This window comes from Meleagris gallopavo, chromosome 16 (genome assembly GCF_905368555.1).
Source record: "Meleagris gallopavo chromosome 16, MGAL_WU_HG_1.1, whole genome shotgun sequence".
Lineage (NCBI taxonomy): Eukaryota > Metazoa > Chordata > Aves > Galliformes > Phasianidae > Meleagris > Meleagris gallopavo.
The window spans coordinates 14,906,335-14,916,944 of NC_139419.1; the positions used below are offsets into that span (position 1 = coordinate 14,906,335).

The 10,610-nt window shown below is 43.7% G+C and overlaps 1 protein-coding gene across 3 annotated transcripts; it reads left to right on the forward strand.

The window, feature by feature from the left end:
• The first annotated feature begins 419 nt into the window (after positions 1-419).
• Positions 420-10,610, forward strand: LOC100540655 (acyl-CoA synthetase medium chain family member 3). 3 transcript variants are annotated; one of them, XM_010719929.4, is made up of 14 exons: positions 420-558; positions 1,570-1,804; positions 3,180-3,390; positions 4,078-4,285; positions 4,508-4,651; positions 5,479-5,632; positions 6,322-6,401; positions 7,035-7,158; positions 7,661-7,741; positions 8,371-8,430; positions 9,199-9,326; positions 9,441-9,540; positions 9,964-10,083; positions 10,237-10,610. In XM_010719929.4, exons 2-14 carry the CDS (start codon positions 1,607-1,609, stop codon positions 10,321-10,323), a joined length of 1,695 nt encoding a protein of 564 aa, XP_010718231.1. In that variant the 5' UTR covers positions 420-558; positions 1,570-1,606; the 3' UTR covers positions 10,324-10,610. The 3 variants fall into 3 exon arrangements, with proteins under 3 accessions (XP_010718231.1, XP_003210881.1, XP_010718229.1); XM_003210833.5 differs by having other exon boundaries at positions 8,371-8,472; positions 10,237-10,607; XM_010719927.4 differs by having other exon boundaries at positions 448-632; positions 8,371-8,472; positions 10,237-10,607.

A 10,610-nucleotide genomic window follows, 5' to 3' on the forward strand; every position in this document is an offset into this window, starting at 1 on the left:
AATAAATCTTGGTGCCCCAATTTAAGGTTAGCATGTCCCCAGCTCCCTGACAAATGCAACCCTTTCATCATGGGCTGATGGCAAAAAGAGCATAGTAATGCCTTGACCACGTGGCAGAGTGCTTACAGAATGCTGTGCCAGCTGCAGCACCCCAGGAGGTGACAGACACGACTGCACTGCTGTGGTTATGGTCTGTTGTTCCCTGTGCTGCCCCAGACAGTGTAACAAGTTGGAGTTGTCTGCAGCAAGCAAGGTCCTAAGGCTGTGCTTTTCTGGGGCCAGGAGTGGGAGCAGGGAACTGGAAGGAAACAGGAGAGATTTTCACCTTCACCTCACTTTCTGCTTCCACTCTGAACTCTGCAGAAACCTGTCAGCTCTTCTCTCCAGATGGGACCTGGCTGCCCCTTGTGTGAGTCCAAAGTACGCGGAATAGAGAGGGCAGGCCGTCACTGGGCACAGCAGCAGAGCTAGAAGAGCTGTGCAACCAAAGCCTTGGATTTGTGCAAGCAGCCAAAGCTGGGGCGCATCTCAGCTGTTGGAAGGCTGAGAGACTGAGAGGTGAGGTAACAGCCTCTGCACGAGCTGGCCGGCTCCCCAGCCATCCGTGCTGCTGCTGGACAGGACGCTTTCTGGTACTGGAACAAGACTGGTGTGCCTCTTCTCTGTCTGTATTCCCTGTTCTCCTTGCCTCTCCACACCTTTCATCTCATTGGGTTTCTCTCCTGTGTCTTTTATAAACAGATTGAATGTTACAGATCAAAAATTGTCCCTTTGCTTCACTGAATCACTGAAATCATGTGGGTTTACAGCTGGATGATTACTAATTTAGCAAGGAGCTATCAGTGTTTATATTATTTTGTAAATAAATGTCAACAGTGCATGAAAATGATGATTGTTGAGTTTTCTGCCCTCCTGCTAAGCCGACCGTAGAGAAACACAGATCTGCATTTTGAATCCCTTATCTCGAGGCCTTTTAAACTTTCCTCATCTCAGACAAAGGTGGATTTGGCTGACTGCATAACAAAGCAGTGTTTAAAACAGGAGTACTAAAACATTTTCATGGCTTTCCTAAATGCATTTTACTCTTGGCGAGCAGCATAACCCCAGTGCTGATAGGGTAAACTGGAGATGCCTTTGAAGCAAGTAACACTACAATCAGACAGTAACTCACAGGACTGTTGGTTTTCTATGCACTATCTTAGTCCACGCTGCTACTTAAGTGTTCTCAGTCAGTAGCAGTCCTTTCATTCCCAGCAGCCACAGCTCAGGTGGTTTCAGTGTCCCTGCTGTGTAACAGCAGTGCAGTCTAGCAGGTGGGTGGGAGCTGAGGGGAGGGAAAGGCTGTGACTCATGGGCACAGTGCTCTGCTGGCCAGCCTGAGCGCGGCAAGTTGGGTGCATGGTGGAGATCTCAGCTGTGTGATGGTCTGTGGAGGGCAGGCACCCACAGCGGCAGAACCAGAGCTGTCCTCTCCCGGTATTTCAGATAGTAGCTATTGTTATTCCAGCTCATTCCACTGCTTTTAGTAAATGCTGTTTTGCATGGCTAACACCAGGTCTGTATCTGCAGCATTTCTTGGAGGCTGCTTGAGCTGCTTGCTGCTGCCATGCGGTGTCTACTGAAGGCCCTGAGCATCGTGTCCCTGCATGCTTCCCTGAGAAGATCTCGCCAGCTTTGCTGCCAGAGCTCCCCAGCTCAAACCCCGTTTAGTTACGAACTCATGAAACAGCAGTACAGACCAGAGGTGCCAGAGTACTTCAACTTTGCGAGCGATGTGCTAGACAGATGGACCGAAGTAGAAAAGGTAACAGATACTTGTCTGCTCTGCTGCTGAAGAGCTGAGAGCTGCCAAGCACATCCATCCAGCACACCGCCGCGGTTGTGCTCTGGTTTATGACCATCTCATCTAGTTTGAACCTGTAAACCCCTCAGGCCACATACTGCCCTGTTTGTGGGCCCAAGTGATTTGTTCCTTTAATCAGTAACTCTGGTGACACTGACCCTGAGTAAGTTTGTGCCTTAAGGACAAAACTCTGAGCCTTGTGCTGGCTCCCTTCCCAGCTGTGACATGCACTCTGCTTGCGCGTGCAAGGCAAAGCACTCAGCCCCCACACATCTCACTGCTTGCCAGCAAAATGAGTAAAACGGTGTATTGCCAAACCTCCCCGTTCTTTTCCAGTCATGAAATCTTTGCATCAGGAGCTATCAGAGCTATCAGTCTACAAAACCAAAACACTCTGAGTGCCCAAACAGGCACAAGTTCTAAGCAAGGATGGAGAATATTAAAAAAAAAAAAAAAAAAAAAAAAGCAGTGTAGGTATATCACCTATCTTACTATATTGTCCTAATCTCTGTGGATGTAGTCCACAGGTTCTTCGTGATGAGGGGTTGAATACAGTGGTGTTCACCTGGCAGCAGGAGCAGAGCAGAGGTATCTCCTGTCTGACACAAGGCAAGCATTTGCTCCATTTGCAGGCGGAATGGATTTTGGCAGGCTGTGAACGACACAAGGAATGAACACCTGAAGAGTTTTGCCCTCTGAAGTACACAGCTAAACTCTTCTCCCTGAAGATAAACCTTAGTGTTATTCTGCCACCAAACAGATAACAAGATATCATATTCTTGCTGCCTCCATGAGGTTTTCTTTGCTCAGGAAGTGACTTGCACAATGTCACTGCTAAAGGCATCAGTCCCCTTAAGAGCACATTGTGTACATACATTTCACTTTTCACACATCTGTTAGTTATGAGGGATGTTGATTAGAGATCACACTGTGCTTTTGAACCTCAGATCTAATTTTCAGAAGTAACAAATAAGCCCAATTCAAGAATAAGTTGGAAAAGAGCTTGGAGAGTTTGTGAAACTGAGGCACAGCTCAGCTGCACCTGTGTCCATTGCCAGCTTTGTTTGTGGCCAGGAACAGAAGGCTGGATAGCCTCTGCAGAGGGAAACACCATGAGCTCAGGAAAGGAATGCAAATTTAATTTCTAACATGATATTCGTAGGCAGCTTTTCCTGAAGGAGAGCCTCATTTGGAGCCAGTGGCAAATTTCAGCTTCATCCCTAGATTCCTCCAGCACTGAATTAGTGCCAAACGCTTTGTTTCCTTGGACTTAATTAAGGTAAAGGTGGTATCTTCCTTAAGTGAAGCATTTGCACTGTACCCTGTCATTCTATAGGAGGGAAAAAAGCCTAAAAACCCCGCACTGTGGTGGGTAGATGGTGATGGAGAAGAGGTAAAGTGGAGCTTTGAGGAGCTGGGAGTGCTGTCCAGGAAAGCAGCCAATGTACTCTCTGGTGCCTGCAGTCTGCAGTGCGGGGACAGAGTTCTTCTGCTTCTGCCACGGATCCCAGAGTGGTGGCTGCTGAACGTGGCTTGCATGAGAACAGGTTGGTGAGAGGATACAAAAGGCATATGGGGATGGAAATCATCACTTAAACCTATCCTTGCTACTGAATGCATGCAGAACTAGAAATATGCTTTGAGGATGAACTAATAAAACAGGAACACCCTCCATGCCAAATGTGGCACTTCTGTGTAGTTCTGCATGTGCCCTAGGTGATAAGGAAACACTATGAGCCCACTCTCCTTTGACATTCTCCTTTCTCCAGCACTTGTGATGCATCCCAAATGCATCTTCTTGCAACCTTGCAGTGAAGCTGGCCAAATTTAGCCAGGTGTTTCACATGGCCCCTGTGGGATTTGTTACCTGCTCAGTTTGCCAATGTTTTCAACCCAGAATGTCATGGTACCCCACAAATACTAGGGGGGTACAGTCAAGAAATTAAGTCCAGAAGGATGGCATGGTCCTTGGGAGGTGTCTTCAGACCAAGGAAAGTTCTCCCCTTGATTTCTTTTAGTGTCTCATGTCCAGCATGGTGCCTCCTAACTTGTGCCCATCCTCACACAATTCAATCCACCAAGGAAGTCAATGTGTTTACAAACGTAGTGCCAAATCCTGGTTTCAGTACGGCACTGTCCCACTCAAAACCACCAAGTAAGCTGAAGTCTTAGTAGTACAAGAATTATTAAGCAACATATAAGCTATTTTTTCCATTCCACTTGCTCCTGTTTAGGAACCGTCCTGATTCCCGGCACACAGCAGCTGACAGCAAAGGACATTCTCTATCGCCTACAGAAATCCAAGGCAAAGGGCATCATCACCGATGACTCTGTGGCATCAGCTGTAGAGTCAGTAGAGGCTGACTGCCAGTCTCTGAAGTTCAAGTTGCTGGTGTCAGAGGGCCACCGAGAGGGATGGCTGAGCTTCAAGGATCTCCTGAAGTGAGTAACCACCACTGTGATAGTGACTCAGTAAAGATAAGAGTGTTTCTGTTTGCTTTGGATGGGAAATGCTGCAGGTGTGTTCTCATCCTTCTGGGTCTGCGCAGTAGAAAAATATAAATGGTTTTGGCACTTCTGATTGCTGCAGAGGTTATTCTGAACGTCTTCAGGAATGTGTAAGTCACACAAATCATTTCATTCCTCATTTTGTTCATTTTAAAGAAATGCTCCATCTGATCACCAGTGCGCCACCACGAAGTCTCAACACCCCATGGCCATCTATTTTACTAGTGGGACGACAGGAGCTCCAAAAATGACAGAACATTCCCACTGCAGCTATGGCATTGGCCTCACAGTGAGTGGAAGGTAAGCCTACTCCTTCGTCAGACGGATTGGTCGTGTGGCAGAAGAAGAGAAATGCAAGGTTTAACCAGAAACGTTTGTTTCGCTGCTTTAAAAAACAACCCTTCTGTGAGACCCAATCGAGATTTGTTTGGTTGGTTGTTTTCCCCAGGAAACAAGGCACATTTTGAGTCCAGCTGTCCTAGTGTGCATGGAATGTAGCAGCCAAATAGACATACTAACTTCTTTTTAACATTTTCTTTAACTTTTGATAACTCTTTTGCTGTGTGTCCAACAAGTTAGCAGTTAACAGACGGTCCACCAAATGAACATCAGCATAAGTTTATAAAGACAGTATCCAAAATGGGAGAACATGGGTCTGACAGGCTTCTGGGTTCATGTGTGCCTGGGTTCAGCAGAGCTCCCAGAGGAATGAAATGCTGATAATTCAGAATCTTTAAATTTATAAAGCAATATTGTTTATAAAATTGATAGGGCAGTGCACTTCACTCTAACTGGAAAAGAATAACAAATCATATGCAGTAAACCAAAACCATCCTTATCTCTAACAGTGAGTTCAAGCAATCTTATATTCATGCACCACCACATCCTGAGGTGGGTTCTGCTGATCCGTCACTACAACTTCCCTTAGAAACGTGCAGCATCGGTCCATCCTGCTGCACCGTCATTGCCAGGACCTGGTCATGCTCAGTCATTCAGGTCAATCTAAATGCTACTTAGCCAAGACAAACAGTGCCGGATTCGCTTCCCTGGCACATCTCATGATGGTTTACTACTTACTTTATTTCTGCTAAGTATGGACTGTAGGCTGTGCTTCCTTCTGCTATCAGGTACTGGCTGAACCTGACCTCTTCGGATATATACTGGAATACCTCAGACACGGGCTGGGCCAAGGCAGCATGGAGCATTTTTTCAGCATGGAGTCAAGGGGCATGTGTATTTGTACATAAGATGCCACAGTTCAGCCCGCCTGCTGTCCTTGAGGTATGTGGGGGAGCCAACCTTGCAGCTGTTTGCTGTTAGTCCTAGAAGTGAAACACAGAGGAAACTGGGCTGAGATCTGCAGAGCTAATCTGTTATTAAAATGAGTGACTTTAAGAGTCAAGTGAGAATGCTGGTTGCCTGCACCAAGTAACTCAGTGGTAAGGGGTGAGGAGGCAGCAAGGCTGAATTCCTTTAACAAATGCCATCAATATCATATTGTCTTCCATTCTCCACACACAACTTCTTACCCTTTGTAAAAGAGTGCCTCCACTTCACCCTTTCTGAGATGGTGGGAGCTGCTAGATAACACCAGACTGTGTTGGAGAACGCTTTCAGTTTTAGTCCTGTAGGACATCTTAAAACGTAGGTTTAGGGTTTCACTTTTTTTCTCCCTAAACTGCAATTACAAAGCAACTCCGCTAGGAGAACTTCAGACCTCCTCGGGGTGCGAAGCTCTGCTGTCACGAACCCATTGTAAGATGATGCAGATTCTGTTTTGAAGGAAAAAAAAAACAACAACTAAATAAATGTAACTGCTGTGCTAACTGCTTTTAGGATACTAATATTTTGTTTGTGTGTTTCATAAGCCTGGTGCAGGCAGATGCCATTACATCTCTTATAACGTAGATGAGACCTCACAGCCTTCAGTATATTGACAACATTGGTTTTTACTATTCTGAACTCCTCAGAGCCTGTCAAGATATCCCATAACTGTCTTCTGCTCAGCCCCAACTGCCTACCGAATGCTCGTGCAGCACCAGTTGCCCAGGTAAGCCGAGGCAGTGTCCCCAGCAATGTCTTCCACCAAAACAATGTGTCAAATGCTCAGCTCTCTGATTTTATTCCACATTCACAGAGGTAGAACAGGAACTCAGACTGTGTTTCTCAACATCTTAAGTCTCACTTATTGTGAATAAAGTCAGAATAAATACTTGAGGTACCACCTTAGACTTTGTAAGCAACAGTGGAAAGCAGCATGGTATCATACTTAACACTCAGAAATACTTTTACTGCCACATTCTCCTTCCGTCTGTTCCACTCCTAAGTCCCACCAGTAGTATACTCCCCATGAAGTGGTCAGTGACACGTATGAAAGACATCTTGGCCTCATTGGGGTCTCACTGGCAGGGTTGAACTTCATTATTCCTCCTTGGTCCAGGCTCCAGCTCAGACTCTAGGGCTAGAAACATCGCATTATTAGATTTTCAAAAATAATACAGAAGTAAAACAGAAAGCTTTTTTTTCTTTCTTGCTTCTGCTATTTTCAGATTTGTTGTTGTTTAGCTCTGCACAGTTCAAATGAACAGCAGTTCATATAGAAAGGTTCCCCCCAATGCAGGAATACTGCAGCAAATGGGACATAGCAGACATAACTGCCAGTCATTTGCTTTCTCTTTCCCAGCTGCACATTCAACAGCTTGCGGCACTGTGTGAGCGCTGGGGAGCCAATCAACCCCGAGGTGATGGCCAAGTGGAAAGCATGGACGGGGCTGGATATCCATGAAAGCTACGGACAAACAGAAACTGTATGTTAAGCTTTACAGGTCAAAAGCATAAATTCTGTTCAGTTTGCCAAGAAAAAGCCATTAAAAAAATTGTACACAGTTGTATTAGGTTTACGTACTTCTCCTCACTTCACCACATCCCAGCAACACAAACTCATCACCAGCATTACAACAGTTGTGAGTTTTAGGGAGAAAGTCAATTCCAATATGCAAAATGAAAACGCAGTTTTTTCAACTCATAGGACAAGTGTAATGGCTCCCCAAAAAATCCAAGGCCTGCTCTTCATGTGAGATGCACTCTTCATGACCTCCCTCCAAATTCTGCTTTGAACTTTGGAATGCTCACATTGTTTGCGGCTCTGGGCAAGATTTCCAGAGTCTCGTTTATTTCACTGGATGTATGATTATAATGAAGGGATCATTATTTCTGACAGAAGTTCGCTGTGTTAGCTGAGTCTTCTAAACGTAAGCTGAAGACTGAATATACAAGTCACTGTTTGACTGAGAAAAATATTTATTACAGGTGCTGGTCTGTGGAAATTTTAAAGGAATGGAAATTAAACCTGGCTCTATGGGAAAGCCATCTCCAGGCTATGATGTCAAGGTATGGCACCTCTTGTGGCACTGCCATCTCTCAGATCATCAGTTGCCATCAAAGAGGTTTAAGAGCTTTAGCATGGCACTGTGCTATGCAACATCATTCCACAAGGAATGGAAGTGTGAAACAAGTACATTACTGCCCCAAACGCAGTGTGCAAGTGAGCAGTCACACCTTCCTCTTGCACCAGCCTCAGTGGGATGACATAGATGAGAGACCACTATTGGATGGGAAGGCAATGATGGAAGTCAAATTACTGAGTAAACAAAGAGAGCAGTTATTTCCCTGGGGATAACAGAGCTTATGAAGTAAATTCTAGCAATATTTGCAATATAGTTTGAGATTTTTAGTATCTTTCTAAGCTTTTTATCAGCTTCCTCTGTTTTCACATTCATTACTTAACCTCTTTGGGGTCTTACTAACTCCATTACATGCTTTCATAGTACTCGGAATTGCTCAGATAAAAACAGCGTGAGGTACAGTGGATTCGCAGTAAGCTGACGCTGTAATTTCTGGGTCAGACTCACCTCCAATGCTCCAACTAATTTTAAATGAGTATTAAGATTCTATAATATTAACATAATGCTTTTCAATTTGGCTCAAAGATAATAAAGCTGTGCTTTGCTTATTTTTAGATTATAGATGAAAATGGAAATATTCTGCCTCCTGGAAAAGAAGGAGAGATTGCCATCAAAGTAAAACCTACAAGACCACTTTTCCTCTTTACTTGCTATACTGTAAGAACGCTTCTCCAGCTAAAGCAGATGCCATGTTAAGCTTCTGCCAAGGAATCCATGCCTCGTTTCATTTGCGCATACTGTTTAGATGTCTGAAAACCCCTGGGAAGGAAAGAATTTCCATTTCTTTTCATGCAGCTGCTTAGTCTACTTACACAAATTGTTAGTTGGTCGATGATAGCGCCTTGCCTAGCAAGCTGAATCCACTTTCTTTTGATTATTCCCTTAATGAAAAGGGAAATCTCTAACAGCTTCCTCCCCGAGTCCCCAAATATCCTTTGGTCAGAGGGCTAGGAACCCCATCTGAGAAGTGGGGGACACTGTTGAAGTATCTTGACTGCACAACTGGGCTCCATCTAGTGTTTTGAGCACAGCATTTTTTGTTTTCATTTTGGTTCAAATGTTCAGTCGCAGAATCAGAAAAACAAACACACAGTGCTCTCAGTTCTTTCAACAGGAAACCATATTAAATTTTATGCATGCTATCAACCTATTATCATGGAATCACTAAGGTTGGAAGAGACCACTAAGGCCATCTAGTCCAATCATCAACTATGTCTTGCTTTATGGGCTGATAATAGTGAATTAATAATCTATTGTCGTTTATTACAATTGTTTATTATTAATGTCCCGCTGAATATTCCTGTTGAACATGAATCTACTAGAATGCAATTTATTTTATTTTTCAAGTAGCTTTTACGTGAAACACAACTTAATATTTCCTAGGATGATCCAGAGAAAACAAAGGCAACAGTCCGTGGAGATTTCTATGTTACTGGAGATAGGGGGCTCATGGATGACAATGGATACTTCTGGTTTGTTGGAAGAGCTGATGATGTCATTAATTCTGCTGGGTAAATCAAACTGATTAACAGTACATCTGCCAGCACAAATAATAGAGCTGATTCAGATAAGATGTGTTTATGTGTTTCAAGTACAAATAAAGAACCTTTGTCTCCATTTTAAAGATACCGCATCGGGCCATTTGAAGTAGAAAGTGCTCTAATAGAGCATCCTGCAGTGGCGGAATCAGCAGTTGTCAGCAGTCCAGACCCCATCAGGGGAGAGGTAAACAAGCTAAGCACATTTTAGGTAAAAAGGAGCTTTATGCATACCGTGGCTGATGAAGACCAACTTCCAATGGATTGGTCTATCCAGTGATGAAATTTTTGAACTAAATAAAATCAAATTGGCATTTCTATTCTATCAGATATGTCTAAACCAGAAAAACAGACCATGGCAATTACCCCACATCCAACATAACCAAAGCACAATTTGAAGCTTTTCCTCTGCATTCCAGTGTTTCCCCTTTCGACTATCTCCATAGTCCAGAGAAATACACAACACTGGCATAGCTGTTTGTCGTATTTGTTATTCTGCAGTTTGTACATGAATGTTAGGTAAATGTAAAAGTTTAACCAATCTTTCAAATCTGACTATTGTGTGATGTTTCATCATTACTTCACCCTCTGTTCCCTTATTGTCTTCAAGGTAGTGAAAGCCTTTGTTGTTTTAACACCCAACTACATCTCACATGATCCAGAAAAAATGATGAAAGAACTACAAGACCACGTTAAGAAAGCTACTGCTCCATACAAGTATCCTCGGAAAGTAAGTCGTCAATTATCCAATACTTTAAGTAATTGTCATGACTATAAGAAAGCATGTATCAACTATCACGTCTCTTGTGAGGCTATGTCACCAAGGGAAAGTCACATTTGAAATAAATTATTTTGTATTGTAATTTCCTCCCTTTCCCTTTAGATGGAGTTCGTTCAAGAGCTGCCAAAAACCATTAGTGGGAAAATCCGAAGAACTGAACTACGCCAGAAGGAGTGGAGGAGATATTAGAATGCTTTGGGTTTTGGGTTGTGTTGCTGTTTTAACATTGCGTGTGGGTTCCGGTGGCTTTTTGCTTTGTTTGCTTCTTTAAACAAAATAAGATAATCTGATTTACACAGTAATGGGAAGACACAAAATGTCTCTCTTAGTTGACATTTTCACTAAGTCTCACCTGACCCTCAGCACTCAGCTGCCCCAGTGCCACATGGAGAGCACAAAAGCAGGCAGGCTGATACGAATGATACAAAAGTTGTCTTAGCAAGAGGGCAGTAGATGATGTGTTAAATAAACTTAAT